The sequence below is a fragment of the Varroa jacobsoni genome, unplaced genomic scaffold (assembly GCF_002532875.2).
Source record: "Varroa jacobsoni isolate VJ856 unplaced genomic scaffold, vjacob_1.0 scaffold_1260, whole genome shotgun sequence".
NCBI lineage: Eukaryota > Metazoa > Arthropoda > Arachnida > Mesostigmata > Varroidae > Varroa > Varroa jacobsoni.
The window spans coordinates 9,711-35,683 of record NW_019214162.1 but is presented as its reverse complement, the minus strand read 5'-3'; the positions used below and the strand labels follow the sequence as shown (position 1 = coordinate 35,683).

General features: G+C 40.6%; 1 protein-coding gene and 2 long non-coding RNA genes across 6 annotated transcripts; 1 reads left to right on the top strand and 2 right to left on the bottom strand.

Annotated features, from left to right (window-relative positions):
- Nucleotides 1-4,019: 4,019 nt before the first annotated feature.
- Nucleotides 4,020-15,273, bottom strand: LOC111268136 (uncharacterized). Of its 2 annotated transcripts, none has more exons than XR_015314078.1 (4): nucleotides 15,005-15,273; nucleotides 12,932-13,804; nucleotides 8,669-11,165; nucleotides 4,020-4,865 (listed from the first exon to the last, which is right to left on the bottom strand). It is a non-coding gene; the product is annotated as an uncharacterized LOC111268136 (long non-coding RNA). The 2 variants fall into 2 exon arrangements; XR_002685020.2 differs by having other exon boundaries at nucleotides 12,932-13,112.
- Nucleotides 6,507-6,947, bottom strand: LOC147752428 (uncharacterized). Its single transcript, XR_015314079.1, has 2 exons — nucleotides 6,877-6,947; nucleotides 6,507-6,691 (listed from the first exon to the last, which is right to left on the bottom strand). It is a non-coding gene; the product is annotated as an uncharacterized LOC147752428 (long non-coding RNA).
- On the top strand, nucleotides 7,070-25,261 carry LOC111268135 (lysosome membrane protein 2). Of its 3 annotated transcripts, none has more exons than XM_022846897.2 (12): nucleotides 7,072-7,190; nucleotides 15,287-15,348; nucleotides 17,735-17,987; nucleotides 18,429-18,570; nucleotides 18,971-19,092; nucleotides 19,331-19,560; nucleotides 20,045-20,190; nucleotides 20,830-21,048; nucleotides 21,203-21,328; nucleotides 21,642-21,803; nucleotides 23,142-23,514; nucleotides 23,849-25,261. In XM_022846897.2, exons 2-11 carry the CDS (start codon nucleotides 15,327-15,329, stop codon nucleotides 23,505-23,507), a joined length of 1,788 nt encoding a protein of 595 aa, XP_022702632.1. In that variant the 5' UTR covers nucleotides 7,072-7,190; nucleotides 15,287-15,326; the 3' UTR covers nucleotides 23,508-23,514; nucleotides 23,849-25,261. The 3 variants fall into 3 exon arrangements, with proteins under 3 accessions (XP_022702634.1, XP_022702632.1, XP_022702633.1); XM_022846898.2 differs by lacking the exon at nucleotides 7,072-7,190 and adding an exon at nucleotides 7,329-7,419; XM_022846899.2 differs by lacking the exon at nucleotides 23,849-25,261 and having other exon boundaries at nucleotides 7,070-7,190; nucleotides 23,138-23,382.
- The last annotated feature ends 712 nt before the right edge of the window (nucleotides 25,262-25,973 follow it).

Here is a 25,973-nt window from a genome sequence, read left to right as displayed (position 1 = left end):
CGATCATTTCTTTGCAGGATTTGAATTATAAAGCAGCAAATCAGTAAAGAATGCCCTGAAATCGACGGGCAATTGGGTGCATCTCATATCTATATATAGAGTTTTACTTTTCACTTGTAATCGATTGTACTTGTATATAACAAAAATAGCAGTATTTATTGACAATATATTAACTTTATACCTTCATAAGGAATCAACCGAGTATATAATAAACTATACTGTAATCAAGGTTTAATGTCCTATATATGCGGACTACGTGTAAACACGGAAAACGTGCTTACACGTAATCAAAAAGGTATGTGATAAATAGATTTTTATTAACAAGAACAATCGGCTTTGTTTTCAAAGAATCAGCCAAATAACTATATTTTCGAAAATAATTATCTAGAGAAAAAGACAATTGACACTCAACAAAGGACCGTTTAGGACTCTATTAACGACCAAATAGGTCATATGCATTTATTCGCACCTGAAAACCCCCCAACCTCTTCCCCACTATGCAGTGCACTAAATAAATGCTGTCTCAAAGTTTTTTTTTTTCTAGATTTATCACAATTGTCCAAATAATTGTAAGCCCGTTTACTTGAAATCAAATTCGAAATAATCGACCTGGTTTCAATGCTCTAGTTACTAGCATAATTAACGGCCCTCGAGTGACCTTCAGTATTAGATATTTCATCTAACAGAAACCGGTGCGTTGAGACCGACGTGCCCCTTAGGGATTTGATAGTCGAGTGTTTGAGCGACAATGTTATGAAATCCGGGACCACGTACCCAGTCACGGCACGTCGACTGATCTGGTCAATGTCCTTCCAGGCTAATTTGATCGCACAGGCACACGATGGTATTCCAAGTCGATACCATCGATCTTTGGCTCGCACTTGTGAGCAACCTTTTGCTATACTTCTGTCTCGTCTAAGACAGACCTTTGCTTCAGCTCCTTGCTGAAGTGTAGCATCGTGCCGAGTACGTTGGTAACGTGCTCGCCGACGCGTTGCGACCCAGGATTCGCTTGAAAATAGCTAGCCTTACTCAGTCAAAAATGCGAAGTTGATTGGCAGCAATTGATTCTCTATAGGCTGTAAACTATATCATACTCAAGAAAACACTTTCGAATACAAGAGAAGCAACGTTGATCTGAGCGAAAGTTTTCTTGGGCTGTCGATCAGTATGGTTGCTATCAAGGCCTTCTGCTTCTGTTCGCCGGTACAACGTCCGCTAGATGCTATCGTGAATTCTTAAATAAGCAAAGCAATTAGCATATTGGACAACGCTTTTACCAAGCCGAAGTGAGTCGGCCGCGGCAGACGGCCGTTTTCGGCGGAACTTCACCACTGTCGTGTTTCGCAAGCTAACCTGAAGCTTCAAACTAGTTATATAGCGCTTAAAAATAACTAATATCTGTTGGAGGTAATATAGACAAGTGGCGTACGAAACAAATTTGCCCCCACGTTTTTCGAACGTTGGTGTCTATTTGTCACTCGCAATCATCCAGTCGAAGACGTGAATGTTATTTGCGTCTTCTTACAAAATTCTAGTTACGAACTGCTCGACTAACTCAATTGAATATCTAAATCGGTAAAATTCTTTGGCAAGCATGTGGAAGCATCTACATTATGTCTATTGTCTGATGGGGGCGCGCGCGCAGGAAGCGATCATGTTGAAACGTAAAATCGCTGAAACGATGATATCGTCTATCCAAAGATGTCTGCTTGTAGATCCGCCACACAGCATGCGGGGACACGGCGCGCAACCTGCTCACCATAAACTTTGCTGCTACCAGGTGTTTATGAAAATTAACATATTGGTAAGGCAGAAGCTGCAGATTTTCTGTGCATTCACAGTTTCACTACGCGACCCTTAGACCTATTTGGGACCTACAGGGGCAGATTCGGCTCGTCGGCTTGCGTTGTTTCTCCATAGAGTCCTTAGAGTTTTAATGGACGCGTTTTCAATCGCCCATATTACGAACTAACGAAGCATGTCTTTTGGCAGTGCGCGGTGCTCCTTTTGCATGTCCTTTCGATTGTCCTAAACAAATCCGTGTTCTTTGACCTTAGTCGCATGCTGCTCTGAGAAGTCTACCATTTGACGTGACCTTCCATATTCCGTAGCTGGCGAGTGGTCAGCGTTGCTGAACTGTCAATTTATGCACTTTGCTTAGTTCTTGCCGAGCTTTTTACCAGTCTGACTAACTTCGGGACGTTCGTACTGACCTGATTATTATCGCTGTGGGCTAAAGACAATTATAGAGGCCCAAGTGGAAAGGTATGCTGGGTTCGTTGCTGCTATATTCGCCAACCGTCCTATGCGCCCTTCTATTCCCCCGGATTATCTCTCAACCAGTACCCAGTTCGGAAGTTCCTTGAGCGTTGCATCACAGTCAAAGACGACTGCCGCTGATGATGATCGTTATTCGACCTACTCACTTAATTTACTTTCACCTTTTAAAGTAGTTCCGGCGACTTATACTAAATACCTACAGGTTTCTGACTTCAGGCTTCTTACGTCTTTTAAATGCTGTATAGGTTAGGAATTTACATGCCGCCATTGAACTTTTGCTGACGTTCGGGAGCAGCTTTAAACGCTTGTTTGATTAAACTAGCTAGTATGCTTTTGGCAATATTTTCTTACATTTCTCATGATATGATCCCGTTGCACGAGCTTAAATGCTCTGTATGTCAGATGTACTATTGTATGTGAAACATGTGTATATATATACAACATGTGAAAGATACGATCCTATCTCTATTGCTCAACCTCTGTATATTCTTGTTGATGTTTACATTTAACAGATTCTGATATGGACTTTTCGCTGTTGGCCCTATGAACGCTGTTGGACAAATGAAGTAACCGTGCCTTTTTATTCGAATCTGTCCTAAAAACGCGCTTTTGTTAATATGTTTTTGAAGGTTTCTTTTGAGATGCGGCAGCCTACTGCGTGGCGTCTCGCAAAACAGTGCTGATTATTACTAGTACGTTTCGCGCAGTCATATCCAAAACTACATTTTTCATTTCTGGTGTGTTATTACAAGATCACTTAATTATTATTCTAGAGTTCACCTCATTCCTGTCTGCTACCCTTCACTGAATTCGCCTCGCCCTCTAATAATCAATAGATCTATATAATACGTTTGTCTGAGCCACTGTCCATCTTTGTTGGGATTCGATTTCAACGGAAGCTATCCTTTATGCTCGATCTTTTATAGGGCTTTCATAAAAGTTCAACATATGGAGATGGTCCATTGGCTCTAGCCGAATCACAAACATCTCGCATTGGCATAGTTATTTGAACATGTTAAAATCTATCGAGCAGATAGATCAATTGTTACCCACGCTTGTACTCGTAATGCGACATCGGATTCGGAGCTGGAAGCATTTAGCTTTAGAAACATCTGTCCACCGGAACCTCCTTCCAATTGAATACATTCACTACGACTCACAATTGTTTATATATATACACGTATACATATGTATATACGTACATAAATCAGGGTCAAACACAACTTGTTTTTCATGCTATGTTCATTTTCTTCACTGTGACGTTACTGGGATTTGGCAGCCGCTGATCGACCGAGCGTCACGCCAATTTCGATAGTAGAGCTCTTCTGTACGTAAAGACATTATCGTTCCGTTCGTTTAACGACTTATGCCATCACTGAGTACTTTTCTTATTGGAAATTCATTAGATATATCTAGCCATATGAGAATGTTGGCCAGTTCAATTACGGCTGTCAAAGAAAAAACATTAAAAATATTGTAAAAATAAATTCAAATCGTTAACAATTTCTTAATAGATTCCAATGTATATTTAGATTACCAAATAAAGTATAAAGTTAGTGTATAAATCTAGACAGACGTTACAGGCTCACCAAGATATACCTGAAAAAAAAAGCACACTCGATCACCTGTCATGCGGCTCATTGTACTTGTAGGCTTCTCTTTTGTAGAGCTTAACTTTACATAGCTAAAATACAGGCAAATGTAAGACCCACTATGGCTGGAACCGTCATTACTGCTCTTTGAGTGTGCGTGAGCTATGCTCAAACAAACAAATCAGAAGCGCGGACGACCGATGGCATCAGGGATCATTACCGAGCTCAGCTACCGCTTAATAGGTCCTATTTTGCTTTGAGCTAGTACATGAGCAGATCACCTAAAGCACAACTTACTCCCACCGAGGCGTTCCAATGTGGCTTGATATATTAAACTTTCTTCACCGGGCTACTGCGCCTAGCAGTTGCTTCGATGAGAATCTACGCCTACGTGCGTAAACCGAGCAGCTTCTGTGCCGCTTGTCGGCTTCGAAATGGTGAGGTCCACAAACATGGACATGAAATTCGAGGTCATAGACAGAAGCGTTGGATGATAGCTTATTGTTTAATCGAGATCAGTAAATGAAGGGAAGAACGAGAACGTTTGGAAAGATAATGTGTAAGCCAAAAATTGTCAGACCCAATTGGCAACGTCTTCAGTCGGCAATAGGAAGGCCCACTAAGGAGCGTAAAAGCGTCAGCTATGTATCGATTGATGAAGCCGGTGCTATCAGTCATATATCGGATTCTTTTTCGCAACCCCAATAGGTGTTAGAGAATACTAAGCAGAGCTACTAGTATTTATAGAAACTAATAACCATAAAGATCGATATATTAATATCAGTCAACAGCAACCATTTTAATACTATACGTTTTTCTTATTACCATAGTTATAAACTGAATATTTAGTGAACGCAGGCATAGCAAGGACGGACTCGTCCGACGGACTTAGTCAGAGTCGGCAGTTTTCATTATAACCTTAGTGTCTTACAACTTCTGGCCCTCGGGTCTTTTTATCTAGGGCATAAGAAGCCATGAGGTGCGCTAGCTCTGAAAAGTTGATAATAAATAAAAAAGCAAAAAAAAAAGAAAAGCTTAATTAAGTAACTTGGCATCGCTGATTCATTCGCTTGATTAGTCAAGCCAAAGTGGCCGTGAGAACTGACACTTGAACAAATTAAAACGCATAGTACCTTAAATTAAAACGCATTGTATCAAAGCCAGTTGCTCAAAGAATAAGAAGTGTTTATGCAGAAAACTTTTTCGGGTCGGCAGAATGCAGGTTTAGAAAGATAAGACGGGCAAACCCATAGCCTTTGTAACGGATCGACTCTACAGTATCAGCTGTCTCGAAGTACTAAATGCACGCACGAAGTCTAGAGTTCCCATTTGATGCTCATAATCGAAACGTTATCTTATTACATATTACTAATTTTTCAATAACGTCAGGTCAAGTTACTCCCAATAACTTTACCCATAGATGTCTGACAGAAGTGTGATGCTGGCATTGCTGCAGGTATATTTTTTTACTTAAATTTTGCAATGGCCGTATTTTTAGTCGTCCCATAAACATGCCCTAAGTGATTCGAAGCGGCAGTACCAGACATAATATTAGCAACTCTAATTTATAACTTAAAGATAGCGTTTGGATAGTTAGACCGTTATTATGCAATATCTCATTATAAAGGGCTCTAGTACCTTCCCATTAACGTTTACAGCATACAAATTTTCGTCGGTAGGAAATATAAACGCGCTCCGAAAAAACGTAATGTTATACGCAAATAGCTCGTATCCATAAAAACGATGGTTTTTTTTTTTTTACTTGATTTGGTGAATGATCATCAAGTGGGAACGTATCAGATTTATTCAGTTTGGTACCCTTTGTAAAACATATTGGTAAAATAAATCTATATTTAATGATGAAACAAATAAGTTCTAACATTTGGAAGTTGCAAAGCTATGTCTATGAGTCGATTCATTAGTCAGTACGTCGGTCCTGCGGCCTGTTTCTCTAGAAGGTCACTCTCCTGGAGTGGGCATTTCATGTTATTTATCCGTGAGAAACTTTTCCGATCAGAAGTTATATACAGTCGTAACGATGTTGTGGGAAATTATGTGATCCTTTGGTCACAATTATGGTACGGGAATAATGCGGTGTATCAAGTTTAACTTTTTTGTTTACAACACTATCTGAAAATACTGTACCACGAAAAAACCGTCAGAGTTTCAGAATCATGAAAAATATAGTTAGACTGTATTAAAAAAATGCAACTTCCTTGGGCTGCTAATAAAGACAAGCTATTTGTGTTTTTCAACAAACTATTTATTGTTGTGTAGACAGGTTCTTACCTATTGGTGACTTTTTGTAGGGTCTAAACATTCTAATATAGATTGAAAAAAGAAAAACAACAATATAATGCTCGGTCTTCAAGGGCCTTTATTCCAGGCCTGGCTGTCTTTTGGAGTTACGCAGACTTAGAGCAGAAGCGAGGCACTCAACCGAGCACAAACGCATTTCTCAGTAAAGTAATAAAACATCATGTCTAGAAAGATATTTTAGCCGAAAATTGATGAGATTTCCCCTGTGAATATGCTGGCAAAGAAAACCCAAGTGGTAAATCGCACATTACCTAACCCAATATCGATTTTTCCGTACCCGCCCGTTTTTAGGTCGACAAAAAAGTACTGATATTACGTAATTGCTTTTTTATTCTGCTTATTTTTTCTGTATTAGACTAGAGGCGCTTATGTAGTGAACTTAGAGCTGGGTCAACTGTCATCAGTCATGTGAATACGACCCAAATAATATCTATTCTCGAATTTTTCGCATCCTACTTCGACGTACACGAACGAATTTAATCGGAACCACAACAGCACTATCAAAAAAGCAAAATCGAAAACAAAAAAAAAAAAGTTTTTTACTAGAAATGCATGAGCTTGTTCAGCGGAAATCGATCTACAAACCCTCCCCCCATCCCAGCCACGATCGAATCATGTACTTATAACTACTTGAAAACGTAGTGTCAAAAAGTTATAAACATTAGATGGTTCCATGTGTTACCCTAGGCCTTCTATACGGATTAGGCGCGGTCTGTTTGGAGTGCACCGGAATTGTAACGGCGTATTCTCAGCGGGACCGAGCTTTGCGAGCCCGCCACTGGGGGCGCTGCCGCTTGTTTTCAGTCTTTCCATAGCTGATCGGAAAGGATCGCGCTGACATATCGGCGAGGAAAGCGTATGTCGTCTCGATGGCGTTGTAGCGACGTTGCATGTGCGGCAGAAATCCGCAGAGTGAATGACGCAGCGCCGCTGGCCAACGGCGTGATCAAATGTGAAAGTGTCTGCACTCCTCTGTAATTTCGTAGCCAGAAGGAGGTATGTAATACCGGCGAAAAAGGAACAAGCTGTGGTCGTGCCAAAGAGAAAAGGAACGCTATTGGTTCTGTTTGGTGCTTGCCTATTCCTGCATGCCTGGTGCTTGTTGTTACGCCGTTTTGTGCTTAATGCAAAACGAGGGATAATTTATTCTACTGCGGACGTTCTGATAGCGCACTGGAGTGATTAGTTGTGGGACGTCAAAAGCTAAAGAGCGAAACAAAAATCAGTGGGTATTTAATAACCTGAACTAGATCGATGAGCAGTGAACGCACCTGTTAGCCTTGTTAACGCGCCGTCTTTACGAAGATCTATTATTATTATTATTGTCGAGGCATAGTTTGATGCGTTGCAGCTCAGCTAGAACAAATGAACCCGGCTATATTTTGATTGATTTTATGAAATAGTGCTGGTTAAGTAGAAGACAAAGCTAGAAATATTGATATAATAAGTAAAACGAACACTCGAGTGTTGAAACAGAGGCGGACTTATTTCGAAAGGAATGCGGAATGTTTTTTTTTTTGTAATTGCAGGCTACGTAGTCCGTGAGGAATAGCTGCCGTTGAGTGTTATTAGGTTACTAGGTCGTTTGTTCGTTTTCTAGTTGAATCTTTGCTCATGGTGAAGCTTATGGTGCACCGTTTAAAAATTCGTTGCTCGACAATCGGTCGTTTTCGTTTGTGGACTTCGGTAAACAAATCACCCTAAACTAGGACTTCGTTAAGTTCAAAACATAGTATTTTTGTCACTTACGTTTTATGAAGATTAAAAAATTGCTACAGCCACTTCCGAATAGGTGTCGCGTGTCTCGCGAAAACTCCACAACTAAAAGTGCTACTCAAGGGTCGGATGCTTGATATACTCGACTAGGCCTTTTGGGTTGAACAAAGACGGTTTAAAAAAAAAAAAGTAATTCTTAGATGAGATATTATTTCTTAGTTATAAGGTCTTCACCATACAAAAACCAAACGTTTTGAGCATCTTCGATTTGTTTGTGATCGTCGAAAAGTCAGTGTTGCAAAATGACTCCTTTTTCACTCAACATATTATTCTTCGGAGCTTGAACTTACGGTAAAATTCGTGATTCTGACAAAACCATGACAATGGCTTTGTGGAGTCAAAAAAAAGGGTTGCTTATTATAGTGAGTGGTTCACAAATGAGAGGTTAAAGAAGCATAGCGATAAACCAAAACCGCCACTATTTTTTGGCTAACTTAATATATGCTTCGAGGAAAAGATCTATACTTACTGAAATGTAAACTTGCATAAATGAATTTTCTTTAAATATAATGATACAGATAAGAAGTGTCGGCAAAAGCAAGCATTACTTTACGCGATGAAGCAAATGTTCACTCGCTCACGTACGCGATACCCTTGGGAAAAGCTTCTAGCTAGAAAGATTTCTACAGCCCAATTTAAAACAGTCGTCTTAGCGAAACGTCACTGAGCTTCACCTCCAAGCAAGGCACCATTCCTACCTGACGTCTTGTGAATTCGCGCATTCAGACCACCTGAGCTTCTCTGAAATCTCACGTACGAAAAGAACATTAGTGAAGTGATAGTAATATTTGGCTATCAGCCGTAAACGGACCATGTTGTAGCAAAGACAGAATTGGTTCGTCTATATCTAAAACTCGGCGCTCAATCCTGAAGTTAAAATGACGCTTGTGTCAGTTGGAACCCGGCGAAGTGAAAATCATATGAGAACTTCTGGCGTAACTTGAGCAAACAATTTTTCTGGTTGTCATTCCACCTATACCCTTCTACGATGCATCGAAGAAGCTTATAGTCCATTAAAGAACGAACGTTTATACTAATTTTATTTGCCCTGCCATCGTCTTCTCTCATTTTCCCTAACAGGAACTTTCTACTAGCGCCATTGGCTGTGGCCTATATGGGTAAAAATGGTTTACTATGTACAGGATACATCTATTTGAACAAAAGCCGGCTGTAGTCTATATTGGCTTACTGCGGTGACTATTATTTAAGCCCTAATTTTGACAGTAGTTTACAGTGGAGCCGTTTCGACTTGCGTGTCATCATCGGCAGATATACTGTGAGAGAACGAACGGCATGAGGATGAAAGAAACATTTATTTTTTCGTAGTCACGTTTCAATGGCTGGGAGCCTTTATTGTTCCCTGCAGCTGCCTTTGTCAGGCCCGCTGACGTTCCTTTATTATGTTAATGAGACTAAATATGTGACTTTCTGTGTGTGTACATATCCCTGCAATGGCATCCAAAACGAACAATCATTCCCAAATCACCTCTATTGAATGTCTTTATTAATAGAGTCACCGACGCTGGATTACATTTCTGGGGCAATTTTGCCTACAGCAAATTGGCGTTGCAACTGGACTTTTCTCACCCTCATTTTTTCGCTCTTAACTAGTCTAAGAGGTTATGGATTCCCGGCAGTAAAAAACATGCGCGCAGGTTTTATATATATATATATATATATATATATATATATATATATGGAGGATAATTCATTATAATCAGATTATACAAATTAGAATTTACAAGCACGCCAATCAATTGGAAATTATCAAATAATACACAAAATGGTTCTCGTAGAAAGCTGCTGTTTGGCTCGCTCTAGCTCATCGAATTTCCTATGTCCTATTGTATTTAGTTTTAAAAATAATGATTTACGCCATATAAGAAAAGCCGATTTTGCATTCTGTGTAATAAAACGCACCACTTGCCACGCAGTAGGTCTTTGTAGTAGTTGTAGCCCGTAAAAAAGTCATTCTTCACTCAAGGCGTGCATAGAGCGCCAAGCGTTTCCATCGATGCTGCCGACCCCTGTCCCAACGGTTAGCACAGAGAAAGTCAGTATGTAGTACGGTCAATATTCGAGCGCCTCAAGAGATAGTTTTCGACGAACGCGCGTTTGAAGCACACATCTGCTTTAACCGACTCGGTCTTCGCAAAACATGTATTGATCGACCGTTCGCAAACGTCGTTGCCGGGCCAGAGCCGTCGGCACAAACAGAAGAAACAGCTTTGGTCGCGTTTATTGACTGCGCCGCTAACGTCGACATAGTTTCCTCGTGACCCCAAAAAGACCACCGAAGACTTTTACTTCTCGTATCCGAGCCGACGCCAATAGAACTATTGCCGAATCCCGTTGTACCTGGGTTTGGAAGCGACTGCTGGTATATTACTGGGTTATGGAATTGGCGAGGATCGCCTCGACTGTTACCAGTTGAATCGGCTTGCTGAACGCGACCGTTTCACATGTTTACCCTCTTGTGCCGATGGCCACTCACTCGTCGAATGATTCGGCAACCAGTTTCGCTGCAGAGTCGCCCGTTCCTTGCCTCCATTTCGAGCTACGCGTTTGCCATCAACAAGAGCAGATAGTTCTCCTAATTAGATTGGAAAGTTCGTAAAACAAGTTCGAAGCAGGTGATACATCTGCGCGTGTTAAAAAAGAGCTGTAAGTAGGTGCAGTTTCTACTGTGATGTATAATCTTTGATGGCTATTTGTCCACTGCTGTAGATGACTGCAAGCGTGCTCTTTGTTCCGTATCAGCAGCATGTATACGTTAGAAGTAAGGGGTTACAATGCGTATAATACATTGCTTGGCCATTGCCTTAACTGACAAACTAATGTGTAGTTGAGTAGTCGCTGACGGCTTTGGCGGGCAGCATAGTGCCGTCATGTGTCTTCCTGTCGATGATATGGCTCGTCTGCTGAAGAGGGAAGACCAGCTGCTGGAGCAGGAAACCGATGCCAGATCAGCGGCACCGGCGCCAATTGGGTCAACTACATCTTAATGTTCTTAATGTGGCTGCTTGACGCACCGGCTGACTGGATAGCTATTTCGTAGTGGCCTTTACCGCTAATACTACTCATATGCGCCTCGAACTACTGCCACGGTGAACAGCTGATGTGCACTTGTTCATCTTCTCTTGATGTTTGCTTCAGCTGACGTTCTTCGAGGTCTTCGTCTTGGCACCTTCGTTCCTAGCCCATGCACAAAACGCATCGAAAATATCAAATAGAGACTAAGTACGTTATTTTATTAGCGTCCTATATATGAGAACAGATAATTTTGGGCTATCGCCTGAGGCCTAAACTTCGATAGTAGGATGTTCTATATTCTTTCAATCTATCATATGCTGGAGGCGACGACAAAATTGCCTGGCAGATACAACTGTGTCGCATATGTAATTTGCATTATATTCTATTATAATATCACCTTTTATGTCTAGCTACCCAGTTAAAAGACTTCAGAGATTTCAGCAATTAAACAGATTAGTGGTTTTCTTCTCTAGACAACACCATTCCGTTTAAGTGGCAGCTATACTTCACTGGGTACCCTTCAACGTTACGTAGTACTAACATTTCGACGATTTCCCAGCCGAACAGCAAGAACGGATTAGAAGACAAATTATTCGCCCTACCTCAGATGTCCAATATATCATTATTATTTGCTTTTTTCTTCCTAAGAAGACATTATTAAAAATTGCTATCTGCATACTAAAGTGTGAAACTGTAATAACGTTTGAAGCTCCGCTCTAAGCTCAAGCGTTATCTTGTCAATCTTTTATCGGGTGTTTGTATTGACGATTGGTCTGCGTCTCGGGGGATGACGAGGCACGATTGGTGGACAGGTGCGAAGCATGTACATATTGACCGACCCAACGGAGTTAGGCTTCGATTATCTGGCCGCGGTAGATGTTAAAGCGGGCAGTTCCCATCCGAATCATTGGCAGTACAGCATATTTGGTCCGCGTTGTTGGTAGCCGTCTTTTATTGATAATAAAGGTGATTATTTAATGTTCACCCACGTTTATCTTGTAATTTCTTTCTTTATTGTCGCTTCTTTTTTACCCCACCATTACGTATCTGGTCGTCTATATTCGTTATAATAGGTAGCGTAATAGAAGCTGAACGTGCGATAGTAATATGGCGGATAATCTCGGAGCAATACTAATTCACAAGGTTTATCTTCACTAAGACAATGTGCAGGCGTTAGATCGATCATGCTAATGTGCACAATACAATGTGGGAAGTACTGAACGCGTCACGTTGTCGGCCATCTTTCTTTTTCCTTTTTTCTTTAATTCCGTTCCTCTACATCTTCATTGTAAACACAGTGTTAACATAGCGTAGCACTCATGGCGGATAATTGTAACGTCATTGTAATGTGTGACCCACTCGAGTCTGGCACCGATAGGGCGTATCGATTCGACACCATATACGCCATTACCAGCAAAGGTAATATGAATCACTCATGGCATTGTTTAATCCGGCCGGCTAAATAGCTTTAGTTAGTAATCTTTACTCAAATCGCATAGAAAATTCATTACATAATCATCTTACTGAAAAATATGGCCAAACACTGCCGCATAATGTGTTGGGATATAACTGTTCCCGACATGCTCGAGGTGTTGTTTGATTCTAAACGTTGATTTGTGCGCAATAGCAGATTGTTAGAAGCCACCATTTTCAAAAAGGGCCGCCATTACCATTGCCGAATTTTGGCACAGTTACCCAGTGAATTACAACGTTTGTATTCGAAATTGTGCCATTGCAATAGTATCTTTATATTAATTGTCGCTTACGTACGGGTTGGTGCCTAACATGAACTATACTACTACTAAACGTTCTTCGCGTTTTTTTTTTTCTTTCTCTTTTTTTGAGACACCGCTTTCCGCTATCGTCTATTGAAACAGAAATAGAAAAAAACATGTTCTCTAGTAAATTTCACATGTAAAGGTAATCACCGTATTAGTAAATGAAGATTGTTGCGCGCGTCGATGCACGCAGTTGGTGGTGATCTTTATTGCACGAGTTCGTCGGTACGATTCGAGAGGTGGGGCACCCTGCAACGCAGATGATTTGCTGCCAATGAATCGCAGCTCGCTTGCCATTTTCATTATCACATCACGCTATTCCATGTCGTTTCTAGATGCAATCGAATAACCATAGGAAATGATAGAAATAAGGTGAACCAGTTGAAATATCGCAAAATTTGTGAGAACACTTCACAGTAATTCAAAGCAGCAGAGAAAAACACATCGCTGATACACCCTTTTAAGTAAATTCTCTTACGAATAAACTGGTCACATCGAAAAGCTTGCCTTCATGCTGTCTTGCACGCGCGCTATAGGCAAATTACCTTAAAGGGACTGATATATGTTAAAAATCTATGTAAAAATGAGCATTATTATGTCGAGCAGAATTCGAAATGATTAGTATTATTGTTATTCTAAGATATGGCGATACGATGTATCATTCTGCTAGAAAAAGATATCGGACCATGTCGTTCTAGATTGAGTTTGCCTAGAGCTGATGAGATTCGTACTATCTAATAATAAAAACCTCGAATCAAACATTAGTAGGTTTATTTCGGAACTAGGCTCTACCCCAGTCACTTTCGCCAAATTCGACTCGTGTGAGACGTTAGCGTGCTATTATAGGACTAGCGAAATGAACATTCGTCTTCAATAATAACCTCGTGAGACGCTTCAGGGAACAAGACCTCGCCATAATTATAGTTACTGAAGAAGGCTGAAAAACGTCTTGTTCACAAAGGGGGACACTTTTTTACCTGTGAGATAACGTTAGAACGCTGTCGCTATCGGCTGCTAACATTTCTGCAAGACAAAAAATATGACGATCGTGATATATATATATCTACCCCTTCTAATGAAACAACACTGATTCAGGCTGGACCAAATCATAGCAGCTTACGCTGTACAATAGTTTGGAACCTCGAGTTTAATTTCGATGCTGCTACGTATACGACCATGGCCTGTCAACATGACATGTTCTTAGAGAATGGTTGCCTTTGAGCTTCGCATATTGCTCGCCTTTTACTCATAAAAACCCTAAGAGATAAAGTCTCTTAGCGATTTTTCGGGTCTTAGGCTACTTGCCTTTACCAAGAAGCTTTCCGCATTTTAGATTGGCTTGTAGACGTTACAAAAGAAAGAACGACTTCACGGAGGGATCATTGCTGCCCCACTTACCTTTGGGTTTGGGAGGTCGTTCATAATCGAAATGAAATGAAATGAAAAAGGAGCAAAGCTCTGTCTATGACTAAAATCCACGGGCCGAACCAAACGTACGTTGAATTATATGCAACACTATTTTACCAAGTTAAATTATTTGAAGCCGTTTGACTACTCCCGTTTGAAAAGGCAGAAAAAGTAAGAACATAAAAATAGCGGCATAGGTTAAAATAAATAACTGACTTCTGAAATTTATAGCCCGAATTTTTTAATACCTTCTTTGAAATGGTCATTGAACCTAGTCATCTTCATAATATGCGAGACAGTAATATTTGGCTACTTGTTGTGAATTAGCGATGGAGGAGCAAATGTAGTACCCATGAATGTCACCACCAAAATTTGCCTATGAAAGCTGGCCCGGGTCTTGTGGTACCATTCTGCATACGTGTTGTAAACTGAACTTAGCACTACTGAAGTAAAAAAAGTCCCTAATTTGAAAAATAAAGGCCAATCTTCACATCGGTAACTGACCTACCTTTTGCTAACTATGAAGCTGTTTGTGTCATGTTCAGCTTTACGTTTCTAATTTTGTTCACAACGATAGATAACCGCTATAGAGGGATGGACCTATTTCCTCAAAAATATAGGACTCTAGAGCAAATGGTTGACACCGAAGACCTAACGCTGTTAAGCGCGTTTTCATCCCTGTCGACCAAATTAAAGGAAATGACCCAGTCACAGAGTTCGCATCTTGTAGGTTAGTTTAGCCAAACGATGGCCATTATTCTTGAGATGTTATCATAAAAATAACAATAATAATGGTGATGATGGGAGAAGTCATACCTGGTTTTGAGGCGGCATTATCACGGAATGCTCTTTAAAAGGCAATTGAGCTGATTCTTCAATAAGACACCATGGGCAAGGTACCACTAATAAGCTATGTAAAAAGTATCATGTAAGAAGAATGTAAATAAAATGGAATTCACAAAATGACCTATGTTTTTCCTCAGTTGTAACATGTCGAATGGCTTTTCTGTATCAATGCCCTTTCGTTTAGTGGCAAAGATCAGTTCATAGACGACACATACAAATCATAATAATGTCTGCTCGTGCGTTCTGTTTCAGCTATGCGATAAAACGGCGAGGGGTGAACCGCCACGGCAGCATGGGGTTGAAGAAAAGCTACGGTAAGAGATTTATTCATAGACGCAAACATGGCTCAGCTGTAAACACTTCAATTCTGGCCACAGAATATTGACCAAAAAAAACCAAACGCGTCTTTTTGGCTTAATGAAAGCTACAACTTTTGACGGCTGGCTTCCGCAGACGAGCATCTCATTGACCCTTCCCAGGATACGTAATAAATAGTGGTCTACGCTGGCATGTGATCGTCAGAACTAACGACGAAACTCTGTTTTATCGACGCGAGCACGAATGGCGTATTTCGGCGAGTGCTATTTCTCAGAGGCGTTTGACGGACAAACGGCCCGAATGTTTTAAGGATTAGCTATTATTTGATTAAGGCCTTTGTAACGAAAGCCCCGTTAGGGCAGTGTCCAGCAACATGCGTTTTTCATGTATGTCTTAATCAAGGCGAGTCCTCGACCGCACGCGATCAACACAAAAAGAAACGTTCGATCAGCGTAGATCGGATCTAATCTAGTTATATGATCTAATTCATTTCAAGAGCATGCTTCTTAAACTGAACTTGTTTATTATTCAAGTCCGAAAGTCATCAGAAAATAACACAGTAGGTGAAGTTCTTGCCAACATACTTACTTGCTTGCTTAATTTTAACTTGTTTGCCTTATGTCATGAAGTTTCATCTCTTGATAGCTGTACTGTTGAAGACATCAGGCAGCTTGAGTCCTGCATGCTTTCGATTAGTGTGCAAATTGGCAGCGCAATTTTTATTTGAAATAATCATTCAATTTACGTTGATTTTGCTACACAAATTACAAAACAAGATATTATTACGATTATGATGTAAAAGAAACATCTGCTGGTTCAGACACCGTTAGGGTACAAAAGTTCAAATCTACGTTATAGACTAGAATTTACGAACGTAATGACTAAAGGAGCTCGCTCTGTATACTATGTATGTAAATATCAATATCTAACCGATCAATAGTCTTCGCGAACTCGCGGACCGTTTTAACTCATTATTATATGATACAATCAATAGCAATAGGTTCCTGCCGCGTGGTCTTCACTGACAGTCGATCATAGATCTGAAATTCTTGCAGCACTCCAGGATTTCTTAGGCCAAATGCTATGCGATCTTCTCGAATTCGGTGAACGACAAACAACTATTTGAAGCGATAGTCAATAGCAGAACAGGACAAACCGCAAACGATTCATACAATTAACCTGGCATCCGAATTTACTTCTTTTCTTTGATTTCGCGACGTCCATGATGGCCACGTGGTCAGTGAGCACAGTATATCTAACTGTGCTTTATAATCGTTGTTTTTACTACATCGGATCTTTTTACTACTGAGTAACAGAATCGTTTGTATCAGCGTGACATTGCGAGGCGCGCCAGATCTGCTTCTTCACTGTCTAGCACGAGATGCAAATACAGGTGCAGAGATTACTTTCAACTCATTAACCATTGTAAAAGTTCCCTCCTCCAGGCTGCCAATAGCCGCTAATTATGGTAATCATTTTACCGTTAGAACGCGCTATCGACATCTCTTCTCGCTTTGTTAATATGGCTTTTTTCTGGCGTCATTTCGCACCACTCTTCTTTGAACAGCTCAAGATATTCGTTTAGCTAGTACAGAACTACCTAATTCTAGGTGTTCCCTAAAACGTTCGAGCACCAAAATGGAGAACCTCTAACACAGAAAATCTGTCCTTTATTTTCTAACAGTCTAGAATGATCTTTTTTAAATAAATAAAAAAAAAAGCACAGCGTTGCTGTGCTGAGCTGAGCTGAGCTGACGCGATCATTTGAGCCAGGGGGCCAGTATCCAGGGGGACTCTTGTATTGTGAGCTAATGCCTGTACAAAAACGCGAAGAGATTCTAGATTGTGGCCTAGATATCAGGTCACGTAGTACACGCGAAATGTACGCACGGCCTTGACTAAAGTGTCGTAATGATGATTCAATCACTTATGTCTAGCCTAAAATGTTAGCGTACGTTAACTTGATAAGGGTCGTTGATACTGATACGTAAGTAATTGGTAGAATTGCGTTAACATGCAACCGGATTTTCTGAAAAGCAGAGGGTAACATGTAAGTTGTCAGTCTGATCCCGTTTTACAGACTGGTAGATAATTATGTTAGGTACTAGTTGCATCAACCAGTTCTAATTTACATGCCTTATTTTATTTGGTCACCGTTTGTATGTCAATGTATCAAAGTGTTTCGATTCAGGGCTCAGTTCATCCAATAGGTTAGAGCTGTCGGCGAAAGATGTTTAAATGCAACACAATCGGAATATATAGAGACGATAACATTTGAAACGCGCGAACCTACATTATAATTTATTGAGTTCTTGTAGGAGCCCAGCATTTCAAATCATGCTTGCTGATTTTATAATACTGTCGGTTGCTAATTTTTTCCAGTGGTGCTAATCTCCGCGAGTTTGTTGGTAAGTTTCCTTGGCTGCATAGGAATCCTGACGCTTCATCCGCTCTTCCAGACTCTGTTGAGCCATCGTTTACCCCTTAAGCCGGGAAGTGAAAGTTATAACGGGTGGAAGAAAGTGCCATTTCCAATTTACCAACGATTCTATTATTTCAACGTTACCAATCCCGATGAGTTTTTAAATTTCGGTGAAAAACCCGTCTTGGAAGAAGTTGGACCGTATACATGGCGGTAAGTGACGAGACAGTGTAGCATATCTTAATCTAGGCCGATTAATCGACGTGACAAAACAGACAACATTCACGAAGCCACAACAAATAATTTCGAATAATTTTTACGCCAACAAAAATAAGCTTTAAAAAAACCCGCTCACTGGCCTTATTTACCTCGAGAAGCCGTGAATAGAGCGTAATGGAAGTGTTTCGAGACCCTACGTCCTGAAGGTAGATTTAGATTTCTGACGGTAGCTTAGTGTATCCGCTTAAGGTTTCGACCTTATAGTACCATTGCAGGGACGGTAGTTCTATTAAACTATTAAAGTATTCTGCATATCTGGCCTTTTCCTTATCCTCATTATCCACCCTATCTGAATTACGATATACTTAGCAAAAATAGTCAGCTTTAGTAGTAAGCTTCGTTAACACTGGAGTTTAATCTAGGCTAATTTTGTAGATCCGAATGGGTAAAAGAAGCTGTCGAATGGCACGCAAACGGGACTCTTCAATATCGTGAAAGAAAACGTTTTTGGTTTGATCGAGAACAATCGGCGGGCGACCAAGAAGATGTTATCTTCACAATAAACACACCACTTGTGGTGGGTTATTATGGATTTTTTCTTATCAGTAGACTACATATTTTTAAGCTATTTACTCATTTTGAATGGCTAAAAAAAGCTTTCGTCACTTAAGCGCTCGATTTGACCTGTCTCCAAATTAAAAACAACAAGGGAGTTAAAATTCATTTACTACGTTGATAGTGCAAATGTGTCAGCTCAAGCTGATGAAGATGAAACACCTTCGTACTAGAAATTTATAGCAGTTATGAAAAATATATAAAAAAAAAAAGTCCAGTCTTCACCGTGCTGCAGTCTCTGTATGTAACAGACTTCTATCCTACCACCTTTCTGAATAGTCTTTTGTCTAAGTTGACAGGTAACGTTTACTCGTCTTCTTCTTGTGTATGTGCTTTCGTTGTTTTTGTCTGTTGTATTACAGGCGGCTAGCCAGAAAATCCGAAACGCATCGCCGTTAATCAAATTGGCCTTTTTGATATTTTTAAATGCAGCCAATGAAACGCTGTTTATCAGGCGTTCGATCAGACAGCTTACCTACGAAGGGTGCGTTCATCATATCTAGACGAAGCAAGAAGTTGTTCTAAGTTCCTTCAGTTACTACCAATAATGTAACAATGTTAAAGATCCCTTCAATCAAATTGCACCGCCGGAAATAAACCAAAAGTTTTTACTATATAGTATATCAGTTAGTTTTTAATAAAATGTCTATTCGGCTTAACTAATAAAAAAAAAAAAATAGAAAATCAACGCTACGCACTAATAGGCATATAATGTTCTGTAGATACCCGGACGTTCTCGCCCATATTTCTCACGTGATCGACCCAAATGTCCCGGTGAAGGATGGCCGCTTTGCGTACATGTCGGGCAAAAATGATACCGACGAAGGTCTTTTCAATGTGTACACAGGAAGCGTTGATCTCCGGTACTTCAACAGGATTGACAAGTGGAACGGAAGAACCGAGCTGCCCTGGTGGGAACCCGGAACCCCTTGCGCTAAGCTGCTCGGCACGAGTAAGTCCGCATTGAATCCTGACCCATGTATTACAGCGGTTTTTTTCCTTTTCGTTTATCTAACGGTGTGAACGGCCCGTGCATCGACTAGAAACCTTATCCGAGTTTACTGACTGGGAAATAGTAAACGGATGCGATGGACAGACGAAATGGAATTTGTGATGTCTGTAAGAGTAAGCGTACAGCCAACCAATACGTTATGCAATAAATAAAGACTTCTAGAAATAATATAAAGAGCAACTGCCTTTGAAGTAACATGTTCAGACTCGCGGTGAACGCGAACACTATTTTTGTTCTAGAGCTGTGAAAAATCTCTGATTCTTCCAGTCGAGGTCTCTATCCATATTTCAAAAAACAACTGAATTTTTGGTCGCATCTCAATTTCGAAATTAGAAAGTGTGCTAGCCATTATGTTGCTCTAACTTACACAGTGACACTTGGGCTACATGAGCTTTTATTAACAGAACTTGCAAATGGTTCACAGATGGGGAGCTGGTACATCCAATCGTTTCATCTGACGAACATATCTACTTTTTCAATCCTGTTTTCTGCAAGCCGTGGAGATTAACGCGAGCGCCCGACGTCGATAGTCTAGGAATTACCCTCACACGATTTGTTGCAGGACCCGAGGTTTGAAAAATAACTGCTGTGTTCAGCACCTTGTGTTATTTACTGCTCATTCTAATCAGGAGGCCACACCTGCTGTTTAGGACAACAGCCAAGAAAGTTCCTTTAAAAAAGTCCCTAATCAGTCCTTAATTATGTTACCATTTTTCATGTCATATACATGTGTTACCCTGCATTTAGTTCTTAAACGGTTTTTAGCGAATTACCCATTCCGAAAGCTATTCTGTTATTGTGTGAAATAAGCTTAGCAGATATTAATAACTCTGTCTTTTGTACGGGCAAAACAGAATAATTTAAACAATATAATGTAAAAATATCTAGGAAAACGTGTCCAGGAATAACAAAACTTATTTTAATAAACGGCAGTGCTGAGATTGGCAATAACTGAGTTCAGTTAGCCAACATTCAAGCCCTATATATTTTTAGAACGATAGGAGAGACCATTACCTTAAACATTCCCGACACATAAATAACAGATGAAGATTCGGCTACTTGTTGTGAAGTCTGGCACCTTTAAGTGCGAATAGGTCTCAACATGCAGTGTCATCTTGGCATCACTACGTTCTATTTTCAAAGATTGAATGTTGATTGCTTAATGAAGTCCTATTCACTTAAGTTAACACTTTTGGCACTCATTGACAGGTGCTATTCAACTCATCACGAGAACCGGCTAATCGCTGCTTCGAAACACCGGGTAAATCTCTACCGTCCGGCGGAATGGATCTCTCGCGCTGTCAATTTGGCCTTCCACTCGTGCTCTCCTACCCTCACTTTTATGCCGCAGATTCGAAGTACCTAGAAAAGGTTGAAGGCTTAAGCCCGAACCAAGAACGGCACCAGTTTCAAATCGATATAGAACCGGTAGGTTTTGTATTTTGTATTAGAATCCTTCGTACTGTCAGATTTTGTAATCATTTTTTTACACTAATCTTTACAATGAGAGAGGGCGCGTTCGTTTATGGCCACTGCAGTTTGTTCAGATCTTTACATGCGTGCATCGTTCCTAATATTACAGCGTCTGGGCATAGCGTTAGGGCTGTCTGCGAGAGCTCAGATCAACGTCAAATTGGAGCGCGTCGACTTCCTGAAATATTTCCGTTCTGTTCCAGAACTAGTGTTCCCTGTTTTCTGGCAGGATGTTGTGAGTAATTCTTCATAGAACGTAATATAAATAGCAAGTACAACCAGTCTCCTCCGCGCAAGTCATAGACAAGCTGAAAGGTTTGCTTACTCCCTTTCAGTACTCGAAATTCTTTAATAATAATGCGTTTACTAAAATATTTACAACAAATATGGCCATTGTATAATTTCTTCCGTTAGCTAGTTTGCTGTGAAAAAAAAATTGCCCAGCAGATTACCATAACCAGCTGGATATCCCAGTAGTAAATAAACACCGGTGATTCGACTAATATTAATTTGCTTTTCCACTGCTAAATTTCCTATTCGCATTGCAGGTCATCGAGCAGACCCCGGCGTTTGCCGACCACATTCGGGTCCTACTGGATAGGCCTTTGTTCTATGCGCAATTTGCTTTCCGGTTCATGACGATGTGCGGGTCATTGGTTGCTCTGGGCGCATACATTTATGTGGTCATTCTGGCTAAAAAGGAATCCAAGGTTAGCAATTGGCTAAATGTCCTCTTGTACTCTGTTTTTTCGAGCTACGACCACCTAGGTAAAAATTTTTCCATTGTCGATTACCTTTATTATGCTTTTCACGCGGTCAGCGTGAGGCAGGTCTTGCATATATATGTATAATCACTTTGTTTACGATATATATCGTTTGTGAAGAAAGAAGAATGGAGACCATATGGCAGTTTAAGAGACTCGGTTTTTCAGTTGTAAACGTATTGGCTGTATAATGGACGTACTTGACTAGATCTGAGAGTAAAAAAGCAGACAAGTATAAACGCTTCATATATTCTTATTTTCTACAGATAAATTTCATCTTTCTATCTCAGGCCACTATAGTTCGCTTGCTTTCGCATGCCCATACTAAAACCGAACGTAATATTCTAAGAGCCTGAGTTCCTCTATCATGCTTTGCTTTGGGGAAAACTTACTTCAGTTTCGCCTAGGCCTTAATAAAACGGCTCGGTCACGTTCCATAGTCGCGTGTTCAAATATCTTTCAACCGCAGCCTTTTTGTTCATATACAACTTGCTCTTTTTTTACCGCCTTGTGACAACTTGATGGCTTGAGCCGTGGTCAGTAATCCTTGTATTTTTTGTTATTATGTTCAATATTTACTTCGATAACGCAGACGAAACTGTGCAAAATAGTTTAATTTTACAATCATAATGTTCTATAGAGTCATTGATTACATTGTAATTAAGCACTGCCCAAGTCCATGTGACTGTGCACTGCCTATTTTTTCTTTTGGCTAAAACTAGCTCTCCAACTGTGGAGTCGTTTCGTTGTCAACTAACATCCAATAGGTGAAAGGCGTCTCGTGTAATAACATAGGAACCTGCTGACGCGCGTTCCTTAGAGTGTGTGTGTGTGTGTGTTTATATGTCAGTTAATCTAGGCTAGGTCCGCCATCACAGCAGGCACGGCTGTGTGTCCTACGAAAAACAACACTCATAAGTTTGTCTTTATATGTCACTGGCTAAATAATCAATGTTAAAATGTGCTTGTAAACTCGTTAGTCGTCCAACAAACAGACATCCCAACAGTGGTTAGTGCTTCTAACGAAAGCGCGACCGTAGTCTTAACAAATACTCATTAACGCGTAAGACAGGGTTTTATTGGGCCTTATTGTTTTCCCCTATATCAGTATAGGCGTTTTGCCTAACACCAACTAAAACGTAGCAATGTGCTCTACGTGCATGCATATATTGTGTACATGCGCGTATTGTTAGTTTCCATACCGTACACATGGTCGTATTCAGTCATTACCCCCATTAAACGATTCAGCCCCACGGTGACGCTACACTTTTCTTCGCCAGAAAGACCGATTCGGTCCTCTTTTGGACGACGAAGAAATCAATGAAGATGAACACGGAGAAGGTGACGTCGCAGAAGACTCCGCTTCGGGACAAAGTCAAGGACATTGACAAAGTCAGCAGAGAAAGGAGTCTGAAGGATAGCAACAACCAGACAAAAGCGATAGCCCCCATTTCGCCGTCAGCGCCTCCGTTGAATAATCAAAAAATACTAGAGTCAGCCTTAGCTGGAGGCCCCCCGAGGTCGGCGAGTGCGTCATCGACTGATGTTGATCAACAATACGCCAAGGACAATGCGCGAACGTGGCATGTAAACATGTTCAGTGCGAATCATGAGAACAAAAGGACCTGTAATATCATCATTCCCAGATAAACTTTCGGTAAATATTCGGTAATTGGTATCATAATTATTGCGAGCTTGTTAAATGTGGATAAATACAAAGTGTTTAAGGGGCTGACCCTCTACTGTACGTAAAGCAGTGGGTACAAAAATATATGCAACCTATTCCCTGTTTTTGAACGCCTGCCACTTACGTTAACTTGGAATCGCGCGAAGTCGGTTTTTTTTACATAACCTGAGCCGCCGGATAATTTTCGAAAGTGGGAATTCTCAGTCTTCACTTAATTTAGCGTCCTCCATTGGCAGCTGGTTGAGTCATGTAGGTCAAACGCAATGAACAATATAAATAAAAACATAATTCTTTATATTTGCAGGTAGAACGGCAATCCGGTAACAAAGCGATATCTGAAAGCTGGTTTTTCACGGCACAACTGCACAAAACGGCTGATTAGCATATAATGTTATGCTGCTTAGGTTATATGGTTAGATATAATTCTTGATCAGCGCGAACAAAAACCGGTTTCAGCTTTCTACATGTTGCTTCCCTTTAACACTAAATCAATGCCGTAACACAGTTCGTAAGCTGGTATACATAAAGGAAAGAAAGGTTATGCTAACCTTTCAGGCTCCCTATTGTTGTGTAGCCGTTGCGCCGTGCGCTTGTCATAGCTAAGAAGAATGTTTGTGATCGTAGCACTCCTTTGTGAATCTGTGATGCTAGTGGCTTGTAGATGGCGTAGGTACACGAGGTCTGATTATAGGATTCTAGACGTACGAGTTACAAAAACATTAAATATCTATTTGATGATGTATGTACGTACATACATATACTCAGTCGTAGCCTATGGCGAGAATGATCGATCTACTTTTTTGCCACCGGCATCCACTAATGAACGCATATAGCTAGCTATTCAGACTCGAACACGAGATACCTCTGCTCGGGAGCAGATCTGACCCGATTTAGATTGTCAGCTTCTCTATACGTTGTAAGTATGCTTGCTTGCTTGCTTGTGCTGTGAATAGCAAATAATACTCTACTGAGACGTACATTTGTTTTTTGAAACTGTCTAGAAATTCAGTTGTCTAGGTTTTTCCTTCGGAAATCTCATTTTAGGCTCGCTGTTGCCGTCTGCGTTTCATTACGCAGTACTAATTATCGTACTAACAAACTAACATAATGAATTGATAGTATATAAAAAAAAACCACGATTACTGTTAAGGCCGACCGTATTTTGATACCAAATATAAACAACGTTCGCTTTACTTTGTGCGTAAACAATATAGCAGTGGTTCCTGAGGTCAAATTGTAGATAGTATTTAACGTTGTAGATTCGCTCTCGAGATGTGCCATTGAAAATTGTGTCGAGTTATTGATGCATGTTTTTCCTCCTTTTTTTAATTTTTGCTTTAATTGTTTTCTTCCTGCGCCTGACGGAAGTGATTTGCGCCAACGCTCCCCGTCGAAAATTCCCGCCCGTATATATGCATGGCTATCTCATGTATCCGGTGTGAATACGGCGGGTTCAGAGTACTAACTGGATGTTTTCAGCAGACAGCTAATTCGGCACAAAACGAGGTGATTTAGGTGTCGAAGAGACTAAAGTCTGTAGTTGAACCACTTCATTGTTTAGCTATTCCGCTAGCTAGTTAGCGTGAAGTCATCACTTTTATATAGAAACAGCTCAAATTCCGTCACTGCACATTGAATACACGTCCTTGTTACATCAACGGTTTTATATATGAGCGTGTAATAAACATTAAAGATGTTTGTATTGTTCCATAAACAACGCTGTTCTCATTCATGTCTCAGTAGGTGACAGAAATATTTAAAGCTTTCAGGCTTTTGGCCGACGCCGGGCCCAAAGGGCCTCATCGTTTCCGATGCCATAATCCTCCCTGCACGCTATTAAGGTGCGCACACTCGGCCTATTAGCTAGGCATTTGTAACAATGCCTTGAGGCTTAGGTAAACGATGTCTTGTTTCCCTGAGCTAATTCTGTGTTATGTTTGAGCATTGGTGCACTGCGATTTCTGGGTAGCTGGTGAAGATCTATTGAGGATCGCTCGAAATGATGTCCTAACGGGAAAATCTACTCGACCTTAGCCTATACATGCAACAAAGGTGAAGAGTCTAAGCAAATATGTAGGAGGACGTTGACATAGCTGTGGTCTGAATTGAAACTGTAAGCGTTGCCCACTGTTATGTAGGCATAGTTTCAGACAGTTTACGTCGCGATACCGGCGGATCCTTTTCTTTTTTCATTTGTAACTGACCCAATGTTCTGCAATACGTACTTAGCAGTTGGGCATTTTGCTAACAGTTTCATGTTGGGTTCAGCTAGGGAACCAAACAAGAAAGTGGTTGCTCTAGCAAATTACGGTGACATCGACCGTTGAAGCTCCGTTCCTATTGACGAATATAACTGTAATGACTGATTGCATTTTTTTCAAAATTAGGACGGTATTACGGCACGTTTTATAAAGTGAGCGTCCTGGTAT